At 46.2% G+C, this 25,174-nt stretch overlaps 1 protein-coding gene across 1 annotated transcript in view; it reads left to right on the top strand.

The window, feature by feature from the left end:
- The window catches only part of unc5a (unc-5 netrin receptor A), a 151,423-nt gene that overhangs the window by 101,708 nt on the left and 24,541 nt on the right, over positions 1-25,174 (top strand). The window contains exons 3-9 of the mRNA XM_061079892.1: positions 2,266-2,409; positions 4,001-4,104; positions 5,882-6,062; positions 10,936-11,103; positions 17,906-18,070; positions 23,561-23,791; positions 24,570-24,869. Of these exons, the coding sequence (XP_060935875.1) occupies positions 2,266-2,409; positions 4,001-4,104; positions 5,882-6,062; positions 10,936-11,103; positions 17,906-18,070; positions 23,561-23,791; positions 24,570-24,869 (1,293 nt within the window). The remainder of the gene's footprint in view (positions 1-2,265; positions 2,410-4,000; positions 4,105-5,881; positions 6,063-10,935; positions 11,104-17,905; positions 18,071-23,560; positions 23,792-24,569; positions 24,870-25,174) is intronic.

Below are 25,174 nucleotides of genomic sequence, written 5' to 3'. Positions count from 1 at the left end.
CTGTAATATTATTATTGCAGTAATGGATTCATATGTAGTATATATTTCCTATTCTAAGGATTCCATTAATAACAAACACAAACATAAAAACCAACAAAAATCCCAATATAATAATTCCCCTCCCGGATCCCTCCCGAGTGTATAAGACATAATGTGCACGCTGCTGCTGCTGCTGCACTGTAAATACAAATGTATATTTAACCAACTCTCCTGCTGCGTTAGAGATAATTTCATTATTTTAGTTTTTTTATGCTGTGGTGGAGTTTTTGCTCTGAACACACAAAATGTTACTGCATCAACAACTTTGCTTTAGATTGTATAGTTTGGGAATTCGGGTATTGTTGCCGTTGTATAAGGTGCAAGGTGTTTCTTACTTACGTCATTTGGGGAGAAACTAAATGCTGCCAGGCTGCTGACTTGAAGCAAGGAGACAGGGGTGTGTGGGGGGGGGGGGTTCTTCTGCTCCATTTCTTCATTCTCTGGAGTGCCCATTTTGTTACTTTAGCCATTTGTTTTAGCTTTTAGGTGCTCCTTCAGCCAATGCTGCACACACTCTCTGCAGACAGACACACACACACACACACACACACACACACACACACACACACACACGCACCCATCTGATAGAAGAGCCAGATTTGAGAGGGAGAAGCAAAGAGACTAAATGAGGGCAAGTTCCTCAAAGATCCAGGCTCACATCTCAACATAAATCAACCTTTCTTTTTTGTCAGTTTTATTAAAGCCGAAATATAAACATTACAGATATCACTTTTTAACTCCTTTTGAATTTGTTGCACATGTGAGTCGGACATATGTTGGTGAAATCTTGCAGCGTAGGGTGTTGTTGATGCTCAGAGTGGCTCCGGGGCTGGATTTGCTGCACGTGTACTCGCATTCACTGTGATCACATAAAGCAAAATCTGCCACTAATGCATGGGAGGCTGGAAGGAGGGTGGGGGGGGGGGCGCGTCTGTCAGCGACCCTCAGAGCTACATATCACCGGATGGCTGCCAGCGATGGAGCCACTTCGCCTCTCTCTCTCTGACGGCTCCTGTCACTGCCGGGCCGGCTTGCAGGATCCATACACACGTTTGCCTCAGATTGTTCATGAAAGATGACCCTTTCTTTGTTTTGATGAATGCTCTGTACCGGCACAAGTGCTTTATGTAATTGCTGTATAGGTTTGATGGCCTGATAGGTGCCACTTAGTGGAGCTTACGTCAGGTTCGGTCTGGGGCTGGAAATGATCACTGCAGACGGATCAAGTGTGCGAAGGGAGTGCAAGGGTGTCACAAAGTGCTTTTATGTAAATTGCCGTTGAAGAGCGGCTCTCCATTGAGACTTCCAATATACGGAACTGTACACGCTACTGCATCCGTCTTGGGGATGTGTCCTCTGTGGCTGTGAAAATGCTCTGTGTTCATATGAAAGGTTCAACACCCCTCACTCCCAAAAGACCCCGGAGAGAAGAGATTAGACGGAGAGAGAGAGAGAGAGAGGGAGGGAGAGAGCGAGAGAGAGGGAGGGCTGGAAGGAAAACGTGGCAATCTCTTCATCATCTGTGGAAAGAAAATAGGACACATAGTCGGGATCAAGGTCGAGGCTCAATATATAGGGATACCCAGGGCTTACAGGTTCCATATCAAAGGTCAAATAAAAATGAAATGAAAGATAGCTTCTTAATATAGAAAAGACGAGCCCCTGACAACACCATGTTGTTGTGTAGCTGAGAGTTGTCTTTGCTTTCTTCTTGAAAAGCAATAAATCTATTTTTTTCGCACCGTGTTGCTGCAGCACATCAACAGTGTTGTGGAAAACGCTCCAAAGATTGTGAACTCTTCGTACTTCCTGGATTTAATAATAGTGAAGCCGCTCGCACTAGGCATTTTTATTTGTTTGGGGTTTGTTAAAGGCTTCCCTGTTCCTTCCCAACTGTTGCTGTTTCAACTCCGCTCCAAATTACATTGAGGATGGCTGGGAGGCTCTCTTTCTCATTCTCCTCAGTTAACAAGCACTCTGTTTATATATGATTACGCGTCTCTGCTTATTTATTCTGCCTGGCTTTTTCGAATTACTCTGCCGCTTTGGTTCAAGGTACAAAATCCCTAAAAAGGATCCGTGTGTGTCTGGGTGTGGATGTGTGTGTGTTTTCTTTCCATCGATTCATATTTACGGCCATTTCACTCCTCGCTGTTGTCAAATGAGCAAATGGGAATAAACCTGTTCACCATTTCTGACGGTTGTTCCTCTGTGTTTGCTTTGCAGCGCTGCCAGTCATGCAGGTGACGATTGACATCACCAGACAGCAGGTGGAGAAGATCTTCGGTCTGGACGAGTACTGGTGTCAGTGTGTCGCCTGGAGCACCACCGGGACACAGAAGAGCCAAAAAGCCTACATCCGGATCGCTTGTGAGTGCCCTCTAGAAATGAGCACCGCGTCATTACAAAGGCAAACACTGGCTAACAAGGCGTTTGCATAATGCACAGCAGTGTGTAATAAGAGGATGTTAGCACAAAGACTTTTTTTTTGGTGGTTGGAGAGGAACCAAGTTTCATTTAACAACTAGCCCAGAGGCCATTGTGATGTGATGCACCACAGTGTATTGCTACGATTACAATTTAGTTAAATCTTCTCCCTGTGATTCTCTAAAAAGGAAATATCAGAGGCAGACACGGAGAGTAATGCGTCTGCTTGAAGGCAGAGTGAACTCTAAATTTGAGTATTCATGAGTATATTTTTCATTGGATACAGTGTATCAGCAATCATCCCTATGAAAGTAACTGGAATAAAAACAGATTTGAAATTTATTGCTGTGCAGTAATCATAAATCTGTCTGGGGAACGCAGAGACATCCCTCGCCGCAGCCTCAAAAGCTTTATTAGAAGAAGACATTTTACATTGGAGTATTTTAAAGCGTTCTGTCTATTAATTCCCACATAAATATGCAATATTCCAGACAGAGCCGAGCACAGCGGCGTCTCCAAACCACCAGATGTTTTGAAAACACACTTTCATTATCCAACCTTGTTTGAGACATCACCAAAGTCAGTTGGATGCAAGATTAGGAAACACACGCACGCTTCAATAAGGAGCGCAGATATGCACGTGAACACGTATACACATTCGTAAAGATTTAAGCCTTCCAGGACTGTTATGTCACACGTCTCCTCCAGTCCCATTGTATCGCCTTCAATTAAATCGAATGTCATGAAACTCTCTGCTCATCTTAACGTTTCTCTCTGTATGACTGGTCGGGACAGGCTCAACATCTGTTTAAAGGAATCCACCGGCGGCTCTCAGCCTCAACACAATAACACATTGTATCGCTCTGAGTCAAAACCCGGGGTGAACACACATCAGATTTGCACCGACCCGCCTGTTATCAGCAGCCTGTCTAGCTCGTCAGATACAAATAGACCTGCATTTGTGTTTTCCCCCCAAAAGAAGAAAAAAAGCTTTGCCAATCTTACCTGCGTTATACACAGCCTTCGCTCACGGACAAATATTTAGCAGGGGTTGGTGAAAGAGTAAGAGTATTCAATGAGACGTAATGTGAAGCCCCATGCAGTCAGTCAGCCAGGCTTGCAGGAGCTCTTGTCCAGGCGCCTCAGGGCTTTGTTTTCATGTGTCTGCTCCAAGCCCTCATACAGATGGAGGCTGGAGGCTGCATGATGCGGGCGAGAGCAGAATGGGTGGGAGCGGAGGAGTGAGGGGTAATGCAATTGCTTTTGCTTGATGCCGAGCCCCTCTGGCAGCTGACGAGCATCTCTGAACCAGCCAGGCAGCCTGTAATAAGCAACATGTTTGGTGCCACCGATCCCCCCCCGTGTGGCTTAGGGGCCAACTGGAGTGCGACACGCTCAGCGAGGCCACGGGTGGACATTCAAAGAGTGGGAATTTCAGAGACATTCTGGTCCAAGTTTTGCGGATAACAGTGTCTCAGTCGAGCCTGACGAGCTTGTGCACAAATATCCTAATTGGTTGTGTTTCTTCCACCAGACCTGAGAAAGAACTTTGAGGAGGAGCCGCAGGGTAAAGAGGTGGCATTGGACCAGGAGGTGTTGCTGCGCTGCCATCCCCCCGAGGGAGTGCCACAAGCCGAGGTGAGACTGGAATACAGAAGATATTTATAGGCCCACATACCGCATCCATTTACCCTTTCCTCACCAGGAGGGCGAAGAGCAAGAAGCGCCTCTGGATGCGCTCCACCACGGAGCAGACAATCCTGTATGGATAAATTACGCCTCTAATTATTCCCCCCTTATTGATTTATTATCTCTCACATCTCTGAGAAGCCGTATATCACATCATCTCGTCACATCACTCATTGTGGGCATGGAGGATTCGCTCCTCGTTTGACATCTCTAAAGGCCTATCCATAATTAATGGCTCTATTTGTCTCAGTCTGTCCCTATCTTACTTTCTATCTCTCTGCCGTCTCTCTCCGTGTCCTGTATCTCTCATGCACTCGTGCACTTCCTTGTTCTGCTCGACTCTCCATCTCCACGTGTGTCTCTGTGGTGTGTGTCTGTGTGTAGAGAAGCAGACAGGGGCCTGCTGTTTCACCTCACCTGCCGCACCCCCACGCTCCCAGATAGGCCCTAACTTCTCCGATAACAACCCCGGAGGAGGTCGGGCCCCAGCGGCACACTAGCCAACCACAGCCTTAAGGCCGGAGCATGCTTCTGCGTTGTCAGGGGCCCGCAAGCACGCAGTTGTAACGCAGGACTCGTTCTCATTCATGGTTTTCCAACCGTTGCGCGTGTTGCCATGCAATTCCCCGCCAGAACACTAGGCGGAGTAATGTTTTTTGTCAAAGTCGGCTCTTCTTCGTGTGTGGCACGAAGAAGAGCGATTTATTAACATCGCCACGGCGGCTCCTCAGAGCCTTTTTCTGGCGGAAAAATCCGCTGGTCAGTGAAGGGTTATACTAGTGGTCCTAGTTTCGGATCTCTTCTGCCAAGTGCTCTTCTATTTGGTCCATATTCGTTCTTCTAAATCTTCCGTGGTTTCTGGGCATGAACCGGAAATGCGACTCCGGGAATGATGTAGTTAGCAGACCAATCACAGCCCTTGCGGCCGGGTGACGCTTGCGGGGCTTTGTCGTCTAGTTAGAAAAATTGGCCGACGCACGTAAGCACGTAAGAAGGGCTACGATAGCACGTAAGGGGCCCGGAAGGGCTCTTGCGCTTCCGGGCCCCTGAAAATGCAGAAGCATGCTCCGGCCTTTACAGTGCAGGGACAGTTTGCGGGGGGGGGGGGGGTTGCCGTCCACAGCTGAGAAGAAAAGAACGTCAGAGCAGAAGTCACCATTGGGAGAAAAAAGGGATATAGGGCGAGAGAAAGAAAGCCCAATTACACGCTGCGAGTAATACCGACAACAAAGCCGCCGTATATACTGTGGCTCCTCTGGAGACGGCACAAGGTCAAGTGAGAGCAAGGAAACAAGAAAGCCAATCTGAGAGTACACCCAAAAAAAATGGAATAACATCAGTTTTGGCTTTTGCAAGAGGGCACGGAAACTACACAAAGCATGATTAGTTTCCCTCACAGACCCCAAACAGCTGCAGAGGCGACTACAAAATAAAGGCTGCGCTTCCTCAACAAAAAAGAAAAAAAACTTCAGTGTGGTGTATAAATCAGTAAATTCCATCACCATATCAAGCTTCATTTGTTCCTCTTTTTACTATGTGTGATAGCATCAGAGAAGTTCTAGCTCACAGCTTTTTGTTTTTTTTCTCCATGTCAAAACCTCTCATCCGCAGCGTGTCCGGTCCCAGAAGAGCTTCAACACGGGAGGGAGGGGGGGGGGGCGGGGGGTGCAACCTTTTCTATTGAGATGCAGTGCATTGTTTTTGACCGCTGACATCTATTTTTCAGGTGGAGTGGCAGCGGAACGAGGATATGATCGAGCCGGCGAGCGACCCCAATTTTTTCATCGCGGCCGACCACAACCTCCTCATCAGAAAAGCCCGGTTGGCCGACACGGGCAACTACACGTGTGTGGCCAAGAACATCGTCGCTCGCCGAAAAAGCACCTCTGCCACGGTCCTGGTCTACGGTAGGTGATGACTTCCTTCAGCAGCAAGGCAGAGCTCAGTGTGGAGACTAATAAAGAGTCTGGACCCTCGGATTCTAAATACAGAAACATAAAATCAGCTCCAGTAGATATTTTTTGCTTGCATTTTGCACACATTATTATTTTTTTTTTCCCGTGTCTTTATTCAAGAGCGTGGTATTTCAGTTTGAAGAGTTATTGATTTCACGTTCAGATTATATAATGCTCTCAGTCCAACACACCCTGCTTGGGCTTCGATATCGTTCAGCTTCAGCTCCTCATACTGCTCCTATGTTCCCTAACCAGGAGCACCAAATTCAGTGATGACAAATTTGTACTGCCCTTGTTGTGAGTGTGTTATCTTTAGATCTTTGACAGTCCCGTATTGGCAGTTACTTTAACCGGGTTCATGCACTCAAGATAAAACCAGAGTTCTGCTGAACCCCCGGTCGACATGAAGCAGCAAAATCAAGGAGATCAAGTGTTTTCATTTAGAGAATATGAGAAACAGCTCCATTTCTTTCCCCCCAAAGGCAATAGTAACCAAAACGAGGGCGGGGTCATTTCAATTGCACAAAAAAATTCAAGTGCAGAATAAAAAAAGACTGAGAGTAGTGGAGAAATGCAAAAGCAGACATTTAACAGGAGCACAGAAGCAGCGGGATCGCTGGAGCGCAAGAAATATAAGTACAGGCTAAGTATATTTAAGTGTGAGCACAGGGTTTTGAGTGAAAGCATTAATCTGAACGTGAAATCAATAAATCCTGCTCTAAATCTGTCTTGAATGAAGATAGGAGAAAAAAACATATGTTGTCCTGTGCATATTCTCCTTGTCCATGTTCTCTTACATTGATCCGAGGAAGCTGGAATAACATATGCAGATCCCACAGAACAGCTGTAATATTGGTATGCAGTGATACACATATGTGACATATGGGGACAGCTTGCAGAAGTTCTCCCTCTTCTGCATCGAGCAAAGGATTACATCATCATAAATAACCACATAAAGAGATAGTAGCGTATCTGCACGTTAATTAGCACAACTTAAATGTTACTGGCAGCCGTTCCGCCAAAGCTGGCAGACTCTGATCACGGGGCTGCCATCTTCCTCCGCCTCTGTAGTGGATCCAATACGAGAAGAAAAAATTGAATTAACAGCAAACTGTAAATAATGACTTGGCTTGATAAGCAGACTGACCTTTATTAAAAATGCAGGGGGAAAAGAAGCATAACTCCTGTCACAGAGGGTTCCACGGCTCCTGGCACAGCACCACTAAAGTTTTGCATACGTTACAGCGTGGTTTAATTCTCGGCTACATGCAAACAGGAAATGGAAATCACATGAATCATGAAAGCGACTTTGTGTAAGGAAATGTATAATCTGGCACGGTTTCTGACACCTGGTCGGTCTCTCGTGGAGGCTGCCAGAAAAAAGTCGATGTTATGATGCGCTGTAAAGTCAGGGCAGCAATTCTTGTTTATTATCGTGTCGGTAGAGAAAACGCCATATGCCACAAATATACAGCACTTTGTAAATGTCTGCACAGCTCTTGAGTTTTTAAATTTGTTCTGCTATAACAATGATTTAAAAAATTGAATTATTTAACTCTCTATCTTTATTTATCTATAAATATTGATAACTTTATCATACAAAATGTATTTTAACATTTGTGAAGTTCATGTGGTTTTTACTGTAACTATTTTCATCCCTTGTATAATCTGTCAGTGGGAATTATTTGATCTGATTCTGTATCTTATTCTGTTCACATTTTGAGGTTGTAGCTACTTGAATATTAATTGCTACTTAAGTTTGCAGTTACTCTAGATTCTCAGCCAACAAAACCTCTCTGTGGATTTTAGGGCATAAGATGAATTCAGATTTTAGAAACATTAGCTAGTGTGAAACGTGAGGATCATAAATACAGCGCTGTTTGATTGGTTTGGATTTATTAAAGAAGATATTATCCTCTCTCTCTCTTACAGTATTCAAAAAATACACATGTGGGTGATTTTCTTTTAAAGGGGAAGACTTAACATATCCCAGTGAGAAACCAGTGTTTAGTTTTGTGTTGATTTGTATTTGTGTGTGTCTGATTCTATAATAATATATGATATAATTTTTTTATAAAAGTCCTAAAAGTCCTTAAAAAGTAAGTAAAAGTACAAATAAATTAACAAAAATGTACTTAAGTAAAAGTAGCACTAGAACTGTTCTATTTCGCCTAAAAGAAAGTAAGTGTTATCTTTTAAATATAACTAAAGTATTATATCTAAAGGTACTTTGAGTGTAGCCTTTCCCCGAATGCAGTAGTTAACTTAATCTGCCTCACCAGTGATGCTGCTGCAGGCGTGCCCTGAAGGAGGCGGGGTCTAATGTTACCTGCTTGTTCTGATTGGATCAGTGGACCAATTTGCGTATTTATAAATTTCTAAAATGATGCATGAGCTCTGAAGAACGTCTTGCTTTTCATTTAGGCGCCTGTGTTATCAGGTCAGAGCAGCCTGTCGGAGCCGCGCTGCTTGTCTAGAGAGTCGGGGTCTCACCTATTTTATTTTATTTTTCACATGCCGCATTGTTCACAGCAAAAGAGACATAAAAAATTATCTTTCAACACCGTTTCAATGTTTATCTGTTGAATATGTCACAAATCTAAATATTACCAACACTTGAAAGTAGCAGCTCTCGAGTGTTTTTGTTGACTGAATCCTTTCATCTGTTTTAACAAGGTTTTGATTGTTATTGCAGGGCTGGAAGATGCATGACTTCACACCCTAGAGTCCTGGTATATACAAAGGCTACTTTCTATCAGAGGACGTACTCACTGTGTGAGAAACTGCTGATCAGCGACGTGTATCGCAATGTTTTATAAATATGAAGTGAAGAAGAAAGTACCTGTATTCCCTGATATATATAGATGAGTGAATTAAAGTTATGTACCAATACATGGAAAATATACTTAAGTAAGAATATTGTTAAGAATATTCACTTCCATGGCGAATAGTTTCGAATGTATTCATTTGGAGCATGCATTCAAAAACAGGAATAATGACGCACACTCCTTCAAGCCACCAGCGTAAGAATAAGAGCACAATTACTCCCGTGTTGATTATAAATTATAAGCTTGTTGTTGAAAGGTCTGCTCTGCACATGAAGAAATCCAGATTTGAAGTGGCTGGGGAGGCAAAAGCATTCACGCTCCTATTGTTTGCCTTTTTTTGTGTCGTCAAACAGTCAACAAACACTTTTCCCTCTGAAGACCCAAGAAATTCTGAATAAATTGCTCGGGTGCTTGCATGTGCAATTTCATTTCTTCCCATTGTGCTTTGTGCTTGACAAAATGACAATTGCGGTATTATTTGAGGTCACATGATAAAAGAAGATTTTTTTGTTTATAGAAAAAGAAAGATGCGTTACTGCTATTCGCTTATGTTTCTCTATTGCAAAGAAAATAATTAATTTAGCTGAGAGCATCACAGTCCAGCGAGATAGCGGATCCAGCTAGCTGTAGCAAGTCATAATAAGTGCTACTTCTCGAAGTGGGGTTCAACAGGGGGCCAGAGATGCATTTTAACAAGGCCTGGCTGGTGTGACTGCACTCTGTGATAAGAGGTAATCTGGGGCCGAGTTGCCTGGTAATTTACCTCGCCGTGGCGGGCAATCAATCGCCTAGAGAGGGCAAGGAAATGATTCAGCCACGACAAGCACGGGAGAGAGTTAGAGGGAAATTAGGAAGGGAGAATGTACAGAGGAGGAACGAGTGCTGTTCGAGTCAATAAATCAGGAATCTCGCTGTCTTGTAAACGGGAGCAAACACAGTAGATACAGGAAGGAGCTGGTTAGAATTAAATCAGTGTGATTTGATGTAATCACCTGCCATGATCGAGCGATACGGCGTGAATTATGCCCCAATAAATGTTTTTTTGATTTTGAGAACACGAGCGGCTGGTACAGCAAATTATAGGAATTTTTGCATGCAAACTTAGTGAAGGGAGAAATAAATTATATAGTGCTGTTCTCTGCAATTCAACGAATACTTGAGATTGATGAATGACATGTAATTGTATAAAATCAGAAGTGGACTGGAAAAAACTCTAATGTTTAAGGCTGTAAAGTTTTTTAATATTTGTTGTGTTTTATGGGTTTATGAGTATGAGCACACAGGGATTTCAGTGGTATTTCTGAACAGGGATTATATTCTGACTTTATTTTGAGGGTTTTCGTTACTTACCTTGATTAAATTCGGAGTGATATTAAAAAAAATCCACTAGTCTCTAGTCGCAGAAAGTTTAGCTTTGTCTCAATTCAGGGCCACATCCTTCTGAGGCTGCATCTGAAGATCGATTGTGTCACAGCAGCCAACAAGACCGTCCTGTTTCGAAGGCTCTTTCGAATGTGCCAAATGCGTCCTTCAATCCTAGAGAAACAAATGCTCCAACTTTCTTATCGTTTCCAATGTCAGCGATGTTGCTAGACAACAGAGATAAGGGCGGGGCCAGCTTGTGAAGAAACAAGACCGTCTCATTTCGGTTCGGCCTTCGCGGAATACTCGGTCTACCTTGCGCAATAGATCGACTCCTTCGTGAGCAGGATTGACCGCATCCTCCGAAGGATGCAGTACCTAAATTGAGACTCAGCTTGTGTCCTCGTCAGTTTGGCTGTAAATTCAACATGGACACAGGAAGCATCCACCTTGCAGTATTGAAGTATAACAGCACAGTCACAATTATTCTTGCGCAACACACCTCTACACCGTGGTGCATGTCGGGTAATCCTGGCTGCTCTGTCCCTTCATCCATCCACCCCCCCCCCCTGCCTCCAACCTCCTCCCTCCCTCACCTCTCCATCCTCCCAACGCCTCCGGCGCTGGTCTGACAGTCAACGGCGGCTGGTCCACGTGGACCACCTGGTCGTCCTGCAGTGCTGTGTGCGGGCGTGGCTGGCAGAAGAGGAGTCGGAGCTGCACCAACCCCACGCCACTGAACGGAGGCACATCCTGTGAGGGGCAGAACGTCCAGAAAAGTGCCTGCGTGGCCACCTGTCCAGGTAACTCCCAGGCAACCCTGTGTGTCCTGTGGCGCTTGGCTTCCTGTGGCTTCCATTTCGCATTTTCTTTGCATCTAGAAGTCATCACTTCATATTTTATGTTGGCTGCCCTTTACTATCAGCACGTCTTTTCTTAGATGTCAGTGCTTCTGTTTTGTTTTCCCGCAATTAGGACACTTACACAGCAACGTCAAAGCCTATTAGTCTGCACAGCAAGGAGTCATCCTGAAAGTGATTTATTATCATCACGCTTTGTTCACATATCTCTTTATCTACGCAGACCCTGCTTTTATATAGACCTGTCTGTTTTAAGAGACATGGTCCCTGCCATGGCGTGGTGTCAGACCAGCCAGTACATTTGTTATTGTTTGCTGCTCAAGCTATGTAGTAAATATGGGCAATAAAAAGATGAATTACGGCGACCTGTGTGCCATTTTTACGTGTGAGGAGCTGAGGGCGTTTCATTTGCCGGTCCGCTCTCCCTTGTGAGCGCGTCAGAGAGGCAGAGTGCCCTGCCTGATACTGAGCAACACATATCGATCCCTGCGAGCCCGAGATGGAAGTCAAGCTGCTTCATTTGCAGGCCCACATTAGCCCCCTGACAGAGGGAGAGATAGCGAGAGAGGGAGAAAACAGGAGGTGTAAGGAGGAAGCAGGGATAGAGACAGATGGAATCGGATACAGTGGAAGGACGGCAGGAACAAAGCCCTGAGTGAGAGAGCGAAAGGGGGAAAACCGAGAAAGAAGTAAAGAAAGCCTGAGTGCGTAGGAGAGCTGGCTGCTGCCTGTCAGCAGATCGGTCTGTGGACACACTCTGTCGCTGGGGCGCTGCAGCCGTGCTGACCGCAGGAGAACGCTCCCACGCTCGGTAAATAGCAGAAAGGGAAATCGAACACCTCTGGCAGTGGCAGCTTCTCCCTGTCTAAAACAAAGGTTCTCTCCCTCAGTGAATCATGGTGTTGTGTTACACATCTCCCATGTAAAGACATCACTAGATGTCAAGCATGAGTGTAAGTAACATGGCCCGCTGGAATACAGCAGCAGGAGGAGGAAGACAAAGGAAACAGAAATGTGTGACGCTCTGTTAGGACGGGCTCTGGACAGATTTGGAATTATTAGCGCTGGAGCAACGAGTAATGGAATTACAGGGGTGTCCGGGGATGCTTGACATTCCCCCACAGCAAAGCAGGGTACCGACCTCCGTGAGCTTAAAGAGATTAATGTCAGTCCGAGCTATTGTTAGACTGAACCCCACCCTCCTCTATCTTCCTCTTGCCCCGCCAGGAGAAAGTGTGTAATTTCAACCCTTAGGTTGCTGTGACAGAAATTGCATTGTGCCCTGTGAACACAGTTTTCACAGACGTGGGGAGTAAATGAACTCCTCTTTTTTTTTCCCTCTTGATGAGGTGCGCCACACCAACGTGACCCGGCTCACACCTCCATCACTCCTGTGGTGGGCTCTGCCTCCTCTTCTCTCGCGCTACCTGTCTCAGAACGGAGCATCAGTGGCACAGACAGCCGCAGCTGTCGGCGCCCGGCGAGGGTTCCCCTCAAGGCCAAAGTCCGCCACGCCAGAGTCAGGGGGATGATGGGCTGTTGTTTCCAATCACAAGTGGCACAGTGGCTCTGTTGTGTACTCACAGACATGCCTCTGAAAGCCCCCAAGATGAACCGACTCCTGCCGTCATTTGTCCTCCAGAAAACACACACACACACGCACGCACACCCACACACACACATGGCCTAGCAACAACAAGCCCCAAATACATCCAAATCCTCACTTTGATTCATCATACACATGATTAGCACATATATGAGTCATCGGCCTGAATAGCAGCTCTCATATAAGAGTCACGCGTGGTCCGCGAGGGGGAACAGATGAGACCAGCCTGGCAGAGAGCCTTCTTCAATGCTGGATAACAACTTTAATTATCTCTGTGCTTTTTGCCTCTGCAGGTCTCATCCACCACATGTACAGTAGATGGTGATTTCAACCCATTTCAGAAGAAAGGGTCTGGGGGGAGAATGAATAGCACGGGGAGCTGTAATGCTGCAGATAGACACCATGTTATTTACTAAGGCACCGTTGACATTTGGATTCCGAAGTAGTGTTCTTTTATTTTGTAAAATGTTTTCCTCCACAGTGCCTTTCTGTGTGACGAGGGTTATAAAAGTTGCATGATTTAATGCTGGTCTTGTTTCAGAAGTTCATTATTTATCTAGACGGATATTCTGTGTTGATTATTAGCTCTCTAGTGCATTTAACTTACAGCATTAGATCTTTGAAATGGGTTACAGAAAAAATTATTAAATATTGTTTCTGCTGCTCATTCTGTGTGATTTAAAGCTACAGTCTGTTTCTGCTTTGTCTAGAACACACACTGATGGATTTGCCGCTCTCTTCCTCTGGGGGATAAACAAGATGCTGTCGACTGAATGAAAAATCACTGGAAACTAATCAGATTAAATTTGGAAGCAACAACATGCAGAGTCTATAATTTTTCTCTACATTTGCCCGGCTAAGTCTATATATACATTTCTTGTTGCAATGCCGATGGCCATGTGTTGTTCCAAATATGAAAAGTAGCATGATCCCTGCAGTGTGGTGCTGATCTTTAACCACAGAGGCACATTTGCATACTTGCACACTTCATGCGAGCTTCCACAGACGGACACGGTGGACACCGGCCTGTTCGGCAGCAGAACTCTCCACACGTCTGTTCATGATGACTCTTGTATCTAAATGTGAGCTCCCACCTCTCGTCAGGAAATTCTGAAGCCAGAGAGGTTCATCTGTATTTTTGTCTGTCTCCAAAGTGTTTAATGAGAGTTGGCGGAGGCCTGTGTGGCAGATCAGATGGGCTCCATGCTGGGAGAGACGCAGGGAGCTGTGGAGGAGGAGGTGGAGGAGGAGGAGGAGGAGGCGGCGGCTGAGGCTAAAGCCTGAGGCTCAGAGCAGAGCAGATCAACTCTTGAGACAGCGAGTAGCCAAACTATGCAAGAGCCTAATCTCCATTTCTCTCTCCTCTCCTCTGGCTTCTCCTTTTTTCCTTTGTCTCCATCCCATGGCCTCTCTCGCTGTAGGATCCCACATAATTCTGCAGTCCATCCCACACCTCTCCGTCACCTCTGCCCCCGGCACCGACCTGTGGTCAGAGCCAACAGTTGTGGGCAAAATGTCAAATCAGGCCAATATTTCCAACAAAGTTAACACGAGCATGGCCAACAGCAGATATGTAGACCCCCAGTTTTGGAGGCAGCACTGTGACACCTACCTCACACAAAAGACTTGAGCGGTTGCCTGATGCGTTAGTAAGCTGCGAAACCACCCCGAGAAATTTTCTAATTTGTGCGAATTATTTAAATATTAAACGGATCCCTCCGGCTTGCCAGGGGAGTCGTGAGAATTCTACGAGATGGAAAACAAACAGACTCGAGGCTGGTGTATTTGTGCACGCGCTCTTGTAAGTGTGTGTCTGTGCGTGTGTGCGCTGTACAAACGCAAGTTGGAGCCCATATGTCTGCACTGCAGGCAAGTGTCTAGTTCTACGATGTAAGTAAGCATTTGTGCGTTTGCCTGGATATTATCAGAGATTGTTCTGGAGTCTACATATTTTATCCAAGGAACGGAGGCTGTGGCTAATAAATGTGACAGAAAAACACATTAGTTCAGTTTGAAAAGACGGTGGCCATCTGGTGACAGCCTTGCATCAGCGGCGTTATTAATCATTTGGTGCCATTTGTTTTGGCTCACCCTCTTCATGTCTCATTCTGTCTCATTCTGGTTTGTTCTACTGGTTCAGTTAACAGAAGGGAGTAGACTGCACTTCCTTCAATTACCGGTCCCATACTATTTATCAATATATCCGTCAATAACAGGACGACAAACGGGTTTTCTCAAAGTAAAACGTATCAGAGTTAAGGAATAAGAATTGGAAAATAATCCCTGATGCATCACCCACTTCGGTGTCTAAGCCATCAACCCACTCAATGGGTCTTTTCTGTGGCTTTTTTTCCCCCATCAGGCTTTTGAACATCGGGATTAGGGGGGTTACTGTGCACACACACGTGTTGACAGGACAGTGGGAGCAGAAGGGCGGCCCGCTGGTCACAGTGGTGCTTGTCTACCTACTCATGCTCCCCTCAAGGACACAGGAGCTGTAGGAGTCCAATGATCTCGGCCTGTGTCCGTCAGCCGCCATTGTCATTTTGAACAGCGGAGCCTCAAGCAGGCCCTCCCACCGACATTCGAAGAATGGTCGGCTTCCTCTTGCTTCCCGCCTTGACAACATGTCCAAATGGGGGCTTGCCATTTGGCTATTGTATCACTCCTCGGAGACCTGCCTGACCTAAAACCTGTGGTGCTGCAAGATTGAAAATCAGCTGCTGCCGTGCCCTTTTTTCAGCAGCACTAACAATCTCTCTCTGGGGATTTGATAAGAAAAACTGCAGCTGTGGATAACACTTTTCTAATGTGGATTTCTGAAGAAAGGAAAAAAAAGTAGAAGGACAAGGTTTGTTTTTGTATTTCAGGTTTAAGTCCGGAGAATAGGAAATCAAATAAATAGCCAATTCTTACGCTTCACTTCTGTTATAGTCACCACTTACTATCTGGCCAATTCTTATAATAATGTCCAAACATGTCTTTGGTCTCTGTGAAAAGCCTCCTCTTCCTCATCATTCCTACATATGTCTGAGTCAAACAGGCCATCAAGGTCTATTTATGCATCTTCATCTTTCTGTGATTTCCCTTGGCCTGGTTGTGGCAGCGCTTGTGCCTCATCCACATTCTCATGAGCAGCGTCCCGTTTCCACTCCAATCTCCTTGTTTGGAAATGTTATTTGCATGGACATTAGTCTTGCTTTGTGCTGGAAAAAGAGAAGTAGAATTTCATCACCTCATCAGGGCAGATGTTGATCTCATCTCTTTATTTCACAGTGGTGTGGACAAACTGAGGGGTGACATAATGTATTCATTAGGATGTAATTCGCTATTCAATCATTCTCCTTCCCCGGCCTGGATAATCAGCCCACTGGCCCACGGATGGGTCCACTCAATGCCAAACAAGGACAATTATCTGATTGGTTCTGCTCTCTCTGCCAAATGGATCTGACTGCAAAAAAAGGCCCGAGCTGTGTCAGCATCCCACCAAACACAAAACCACACACACTCGCACACACACACATACACACGCTCTAGCAATGATTTTAGGCCACACATAGACAAATAGGCATGAAAAGTGATCTAGCGGGGTCTAATTTTCACACCTGTGCTTCCGGTGCAAAATGCTCACAGCGGTTCTTAGCCGTTTTTCCAATTTGGGACTGAAATCATGACTTTGTACAGTTATGCAATTATACAGTAGGTATCCTAGCACCATTAACATTCCGCCATTGCACTTATGTTTTATTAACCAAAGCCTCAGACCAGCAGCCGGTCAGACCATCTCTCTGGGGGTCATGACCCCTGCACTCTTTATTGGTAGGATTAATGAGCACTAAGGTTTTTCTTGCCCTTATATCGGTCAGTTGGAGGGCTGCTGCTGTCATAGAGGTGTGTGTGCGTGTGTGTGTGTGTGTGTGCGTGTGTGTGCGTGTGCGTGTGCGTGTGCGTGTGTGTGTGCGTGTGTGTGTGTGTGTGTGTCCCATTCACCTTTTACATTTGGGAGAAAAAGAAAACGCCATTGTCTCAGGGTTTCTTTCTCCCATGAGAGCTCATTACCGCCCCTTTTCCCCTCAGCCCAGTGGCCACCCTTCCCCAGGCTTGGCACTGCCTCACTCTCGATATCAGCCCCCCTCCACCACCACTCCCACCCACCCTTGAACACTGGCAAATTACCCCCACCGTTGCAAAATGGCCTCCCGCTCTGTGTGTGGTAAAGCTGCAGATATTTCTCGCAGCGGTGCACGCTCGGAACTATTACAGGCCAATTTCCATTCGTTTCATATTTTGCTGCAGCCCGTGCAGATGGTGGTGGTGTGTTTAAAGTTACATGGCCTTGCTGCAGGTGCAATGTACAATGTACAATCCATCTCTGGTAATACCAGTATTGTCTCTTGCATTCAGCCGCACCGCAGGTAATGCTCGTGTTGCTACAGTAACAGCTTGTTTGAGAAATAATTCAGAATGGAGGCAGATTTGCTCTCCCTTACAAATGATTTAAGAAGAATTTTTAAATAGCTTGTGTGCTTGCATGTTTAACAGTAGACTAGTGGACTGATTTCCCAGGGGTCAGATTCTTCTCCCTCTGCATATTCCTGTTGACAGCTGGGTCTACCAGGCCGCAGCACCCTTATCCACAACGTACCAATGGGGTTTAGCTTAGTTGCATCTGATTTCCATGTTGAAAATAAACACAGAAAGTAGAATAGCGACAATATGGCTCCCCTCAGCAGTTTTACATGTTTTGGTTTCTCCGTGCATCTGCTGGATTTGAGTGTGAGCAAGTGGATTTGCATGTCTTTTATAATGCTTTCCCTACCCGGTTTCCATTTTAGAGCGAGTAAATTTGCACAGGATGGCAAGAGAGGATTCCACCAGTTGTTCTCATCTCACACGCAAATACACCACTGCTTTTACACCAGTGTTCTGAACTCCTCAGCCTGCGCTGTTTGTAAAAAATAAGCTATAGCTTGTTTTATAGAAACTGTTCAGCATGACTTCCGATCAATAGTTTATCCCTCGACCTAAAACATGTTTGAAAGGAATCAGTTTGAGTTTTTTTGCTGCTGCTTGTGTGTATTTGTGTGTGCTTGTTAATGTGTGCTTGACTTGTGTTTTTTATGTTATGTGTCCTTGCAGTGGATGGCGGCTGGAGCGAGTGGAGCAAGTGGTCAGCGTGCGGCGCCGACTGTTCGATGTGGAGGAGCAGGGAGTGCTCCCAGCCCTCACCTGGCACCGGGGGCAAAGACTGCCAGGGGCTGGACCTCCAGTCTCTCAACTGCACCAGCGAGCAGTGCCCACAGAGTGAGTGCACCCCCACCCACACGCTGCAAACCATACTCTCGCTGTTCAACTCAGCGGAACAATAGGAAAGATGCAGGATCACGACACGCTTTTCTGGAACAGGATCAGCAGAATGCAGTAAAGTTCTGTATTTGCCTCTTATAGCTCCACTGATGGGCTGCAGAGGAACATTATAAAATCAATACATGTGCTCAAAGCAACCTCTGAGAGCTGCAGCCAAAAAAACAAATGTAAGCAGATGTCCTTATTCAAAAAGTTCTAATAAATAAGTGTGAGGCCAAAATGGAAAATGTATTCAGGAATAACAGGCATAACTGTATAGTCTTGCAAAGATCATCGGTCTGCCCCTCGTCCTTATTCATACTTCTTCAATTTCACTTTCCTCGAGAGTGTCCTCCTCTTTTTATCAGATCAAATAAACATTTAATATCTCCTTATAGTGTCAGCTTCCTGTGATAGATGTAAAGAAAGGTCCATAAAGGAAACGCGTCCCTCTCATACGACCCTTGTACTGACAGAAGAGTCGTCAGCGGACCTCTTGCTGGCTCGTTCCCACTTGTCTGACCTTTTCAGACAATCCTCTCTAAATAACACCAGTATGGCACTTGCTCCAAAGATAATGCGCAATCTTCTCTCCTGTGCCTGCACCGCGATGCTCTCTGACCTATTAATAGAGCGGAGAATTAAAGCATCTCTCTTGTGATTCAAACACAACCTGCCAGATAAAGTGCTGCCGGCAAATCAGCCGTGAAAACACAGACAGACATGGCTGGTGTGCATGTGTGCTGTGATTTTTTTCTCAACGTGCATATATTTGGGTGCGCATCTACATATGTAGCTGCAGAGCCAGTGTGTATTCCTTTTTGTTTTCAGTGAATCAGCCGCTGCTGTGTTCCGCCGCCCCACATGTGTCATTAATAGGGCATGTGCATACTGTCAGGATGAGAACACGCTAACCTCGTACAGGCCGAGCTGGCAGACCGAGTGGAGAGCGCCACCACAGGGTCCTCCGCCGACCAGATGGACATGAAGGCAAAGCTCTGTCGCTCCCCACAGATATCAAAGACTGAGAGATATTGCAGCTTCCCATCAAGAGATGATGAGTCTCGGGGTGGCATCTCATAAAGAAAACGTTATTAATAGTGCGGCTGTTTGGCTGACCTGCCTGGAAAACACTGCGTTTTAATGCGATGCAGTTGACACGGGCCAGTGAATTAATAAACTGAATTATGTATTTTGCACTGATTGACGTGATCAGATAGACCGATGCATGGAGAGCGAGCGTCTGAGTGCTACTGTATGCGAATGATGCCTTGTGTATTCATATATACATATGTAAGCAGTGTGTGCAGTCGTGTGTGTGTGTGTGTGTGTGTGTGTGTGTGTGTGTGTGTGTGTGTGTGTGTGTGTGTGTGTGTGTGTGTGTGTGTGTGTGCATGCATGCGAGTGTTGCCACCAATGGCTGAGTATGGCTGGTGCAGTGAACCAGGGAGCTCAGTCGGCCCATCATCAAAGGTCAGCAGCTCCTCCCCAGAGAGGCAGGATATATACACAAAGATGCCAGTCATTGTTCCTCTCGTGTACACACACACACACACACACACAGAGAGAGACCCTCAGTATTTACACTGACAGCGCAGAGCGAACCGCGGGCCTCTGAAGAACGCCTGTCCCAATCTGTTCCCAGCAGATGTGTTTCCATAGACAATTGCTGTGTGAAGTATTATAATAAGCAAAATAGCAAGATGGTTTTGGCTTGTCAGCAACTCTCATACTTCAACCATGTCTGCAGGCTATTAGCTGAGATGGAAAACTTCCCCCCCCCTGAAACAAAAGGCACCCCATTCCCTCCCTGTGTAATCGAGCAATGCAAGTGCAGAGTAAGCTGTAGTTACTCTGCAACGCAACGTCCTCCGTGTGAAGAGCTCTCAAACATCTGTAATCTCCCTCATTAGGGCAGAAATGGCACAACGTTAGATGAGGTTATTGTTTAGGGTATCGTATGAATGAGAATCGACGTGCTTTGTTTTACAGCTCTAAAATAAACAGATCTGACCCAGGCAGGATCGTTTTCATAAGGCAAACAAGTGGAGCCCAATATGAAGCAAGGCATAATCTGTGCGGGGGAAATGATAAATACGCTGGCAGCCTGCCAGAGCAGACAGGTGTTAGAGGGCACAAAATAAAAATATGAAAAATAAAAGTGCTGCTATTCTCAGGTACGGGAAATTAGGGGCAACATAACAACAATTATTCGGCTTAATGTGTGTAATGAAGTTAATTAGCTTCATTTGCAGCAGCATCCTGTTTCGGAGGGGATGTCACAATTGATTGTGCAAAGCCCGTAAAACTATTAATCCATCTTAAGTGTGTTTTTGAATTTGAAGGCTAATCTGCCGGCAAAACCGGTGGATGTTTTCCTCACGGGTTTGTTTGTCAGAAGAGAAGAGCCGGGGTCACGGGCTGCATGAAAAATGGCCCAACGCTTATTTTGGGCCATATTTCATCGGGACTCGCTGAGGGATGGGACGACTGTATTGTGGAGATAGTAATGGTCACGTTCGCTTTGAGAGTTTTAGTAGCCATATTTCCCTGACCTTAAGAACTTCACCGTTATTCATCTTCGGGCGAGTGACTAGAGGATTGGCCATGGGATGAAATATATTCTCAGGCCTCTTGATAAATGCCTGGGGAAGAGGCAAGGGAGGCTGCCAAGCTTTTATTTATCAATGCAGGGGAGAGAACGGAGCAGGTAGAGTGAGTTGAGGACTATCAGGTGCAGACAATGTGCTGACTGCCAATGCAGCAGGAGTCCGGACTTGAACATGGAGCAAGGAACATCGCCTTCGAGGAGATGAATTATAAGTCCGCTCTGTCCCATCACAAGTCAGAAACTGATCCTGAAACCTCCAGCCCCGGAGCGAGTGTGTGAGGAGCAAGTACTGAAAGCTCGGGCAGGGGGGGAACAAACGGAGACTGGCCTGGAGTTCAACTGTGACATTCACCGATTATCCGCAGGCAGGTGTCAATCATCCAGAGAGGTCACACTCAAAGAGAATCAAAAGTTCTCCGCCAGCGATTACGTCGAGTGGAAATGAGCGATGGAGCGATGGGCTGACAGAGAGTAAATTGGTTGTGTGTGTGTGGAAGAAGGAGGAGAGAGGGAGCGAGAGGAGCCACTAAAGTAAAGCTCATCCAATTATAAAACCCGATTAGCTATGTCAATTAAAGTGTGATGGATGTCCTTTCAATTATTGGCTGGCATCATGAAAATCAATGAGCGCGGGCCAGGAGGAGCCGGGACCAGTCGCTGGTCAGGGTCGCAGTGCACATCGGGATTGTTTCACTCTGACACCTGGTGGGTCAGATAAAACTTCACTCACTGATCGTCTGATAAAACCACCGGAGATTAAAGACAGAATGCAGGGAGAGAGAGGAAGAAATCAAGTGAAAGAGAGAGAGAGAGAGAGACAGAGTTGTCTGATTGACTGACTTCATTGTCTGGCTGCAAGAATGGTTTCCGAGGAAAACGAAGAGTCAAGATACCGGATCTTTGCATCCGAGGTGAGCCAGGTGACTTTGCTTCGACCCTCGGAAAGTAAACAGCGACCGGCCCCTTCTGATTCTGTGTTTATCCAATCAACAGAAGCCGCTTGTCCTCCATCTCCTTGCTGACGGCTGTTGTTTTGTCTCCAGCCGGACCGGACATCTCCCAGTCGACTGCGGCGCTACAAGTCCAAGTATCACAGCCTCTTCTGGCCTTTGACTCAACAAGACAATTGGATTTAGGAACTTTAATAAGAGATTCAGTCAAAGACTCTTCTCCCCACCCCGTTTCCTTTGGAGCTCATAGTGAAAACGTGTAAGGCTTAGCCAGGCAGCTCCTCTTACTCACACCTCCCTGAGGATTGAAAGAGATAGATGGGGTGGGGGGGGACAGAGGAGAGAGGGAGAGGCAGGGTAAGTGATGAGTTGAGAGGTGGAGGACGGGTGTTTGGATCTCATGAGACTCTTCATGTATGTACCTTGCAGATGTGCTTCATGATGTCAGGAACAAAACAGGGGAACTTGTGTTTATCTTCAGTCAGTCATTCACGATTGATTACATGTCAAGAGATTCCTGGCTTTGCCGAGGGCCGCCATAGAGCCCGGCTGCATATAATCCTGCTACTTAAGGTATCAGATTGTACTGAGATAATCACCCATGAAATAGATTCTGGCATTTCTCTTTAAAGACGTGGGCTATGGCAGGCGGCTTTGTCCAAGAGAAATTGATTTTTTTCAAAGCAAAAGAATAAGGCAAGGACAAATGGATGAAAAGTGAGACGGAGGAACGGGGGAAGAAAAAAACAGAATACTTTTTTAGAAACATTTTTTTTTTTTAAATCGTGTTTCTTTTCAAATCTGACTGATAGGATCCTGCTAATTTAATTGTGCCATCCCCATGTCACGGATTTACAACACCAATTAAAACTTGTCAAATCTCTGTTTCCAGGGCTGAGCACGCTTGCTGTCAGGTGGTATGTTTCCGCAGTGGTGGAGAAACACAATAACACTCTGGAGATATTCATCAAAATGTGTCGCTTCTAATGATAATCGGGTTGATTTGGATACAAACATTTCGGACGTGCTATTGCTGTTTGTTTGCTGAAATGCAAATCGTGTTGGCTGTCAGTCACAGACACGTGCTTCCTCCCCATTGGTCTTTTAAATTCTTGTTTTCTAATCTTGCGCATTCTCTCTCCTTCTTCCTGTTCCGGTCCTCCTGCATTTTGATGTGGACTCTCCACATGGCAGCCTCTAGCACTCTAACCTTTGCTGTTGTTCTCCGTCCCTCAAAGCCGCTCCGCTCACCGCGTCCCCTCCTCGACTGTGTTCAGCTGACAGCACTATACGCCCCCGTGGCTCCCCGGCAAAATGGTCCTCCACAAAGGCCTCAGGAGCATCCTCCACCTCCGCCACCAAATCCCCCCCAGCCCAGGGAGACAGCCGTAGCAAATCCCATTCTCCTGCAAAAACAGACCCACACACACTGACACACAACAGCACATACACACTGATGCTGGCGCACATCGGAGCTGGTCCGGGCTTTAGCTGTCATCTTTATACTGTACTTTTGGGAGAAAGATGCTCCCCATGCTTTTGAAAAGAGACAGACATTAAATAAGGTGCTAGAATTTCATAAGCAAATCCTGCATTTTTCCACTGTCTCTCTTGGGGTGTCGAGTGCTCAGAGAATAAGACAGAGCGGTGAGGAACATGCTGGAATAAGATAATATGCAGTGTAAGGTAATGCTACAAAACCTGCTGCACAAACTGGTTCTTTCTCCTTTTCGATTATCCACATGTTGACATTGAAGTTTTGTGAAGGTTTTCTTAAATTTGCTAATGTTGAACCACATGTTGATATTACCGTACAACACAAGAGGAAACATTCCACCTGGGATTAAAAAAATGTCTCCTCTGTCTTTCTGTGTCCTCCTCTTCCAGCTGTGAGCGGTGCCGAGGACGTGGCGCTCTACGTGGGCATGGTGGCGGTGGCCCTGTGCCTCACGCTGCTGCTCATCGTGGTGGTCCTGGTGTACCGCCGCAAGAAAGAAGGCCTGGATGCCGACGTGGCCGACTCCTCCATCCTCACCACTGGCTTCCAGCCCATGGGCATCAAGCCCAGCAAGCCAGGTGTGTGGGCACCGCGGCCACGCAGGCCCCCCCCCCACAGCAGTAGGACACTATTCTTTGTTCTACCCTCCTCTGTGCGTCTGTCCGTCAGCCCACCGTGACCGTGCAGCACTCATCTCCATGTACCACGGAGCCTGTTGTTTGTGGCCGTGGAGTTGGCGTGAATGTGTTTACAGTGGTTTGTAGTCTAAGCAAGACGTATTATGTTCTGTGTGTCTGCCTGTGTGTGTGTGTGTGTGTGTGTGTGTGTGTGCGGCGCGCATGTGCTGTTTATTTCCCTGCCTGATACATTATGTTTCGCCACCACCTCATTGTCAGGAAATGTACCCACTCTGTTTACTGCCTGTGTGGAGCCTCTGAGGTTTACCAGAGAGTAATAGAAATACAACTGTCTGAGTTGGATGGAGATGGGGAACCGGGCTGCAGTGCCTGTGATGCACCGTGAAGGGAGAAAAAAAAGCCTTTATACATTCCGGGTGCTAAGCTGTATCTGAGTTCTGTTTGGAATTGATTGTGTGGTTGCTAAAGAGACAGGCCGAGATAGAGCGAGAGAGAGCGAGGGGAGGGGAATTGACTGGCTTTGGGTGGAATTTGTGTTTGTGTATTGTCGAGAGTGTGTGTGTGAGTGTTCTCTGCACCATGTGTCTTTCTCGGTGTTTGCTTCGGTTCTCTGTTTGTGTTGCGACAGCTTTGGAGAGTGTGAGGTCTGTCTCTCTGATGTATAAACCCCCCTCCCCCTTGCCTTGATTGCCACTCATGGAGATTCACACATTTGCTTTTGTCTGTTTTCTCTCCTTTTTGTATTATTATTTTTAAACAGAGAATTCCCACTTGCTCACCATCCATCCCGATCTCACCACCACCACCACCAGTTACCAAGGCACCCTGCGCTCTCGCCACGACACCACCGGGAAGTTCTCCATGACCAACGGGCCCCTGCTGGACCCGCTCCCCAACGGCTCACACACACTGCACAACGGCAAGCTGAACTCGGACCCTGCAGAGTTTGTGAGCCGCCTGTCGACTCAGAGCTACTTCAAAACGCTGACTCGCGACGTGGCCAACACCTCCTATGGGACCTTCAACTTCCTGGGAGGGAGGCTGACGATCCCAAACACAGGTGGGTTTCTCCATTTTGGTGTCGTTTTACACCTGGAGTTCAGCTTAATTAGTTTGCACAAAGAGCAGAGAGATAGCAAGCTGCTTTTTAACTTGGAATCCAGTTTGTATTCTCATGTTTCATTAAGGATAAATTGAGTCCACCTTAATGTCTGTTAAAGATATTGAAATTCATGTTGTCCCGCCAACCCTCAAGCTCTTAAACTCTATATATCACGAATGTCAAATATCCTACTTCTCAGTATTGTCTGTATCAAACTGTCGGCTAGACCCTCCTACAGTTGAAATAGCCATCTGGTGAAGCTC

This window comes from Limanda limanda, chromosome 10, assembly GCF_963576545.1.
Source record: "Limanda limanda chromosome 10, fLimLim1.1, whole genome shotgun sequence".
Taxonomy (NCBI): Eukaryota; Metazoa; Chordata; class Actinopteri; order Pleuronectiformes; family Pleuronectidae; genus Limanda; species Limanda limanda.
Note: the sequence above shows the minus strand (reverse complement) of the source record. Positions and strands in the feature narration are given on the sequence as shown.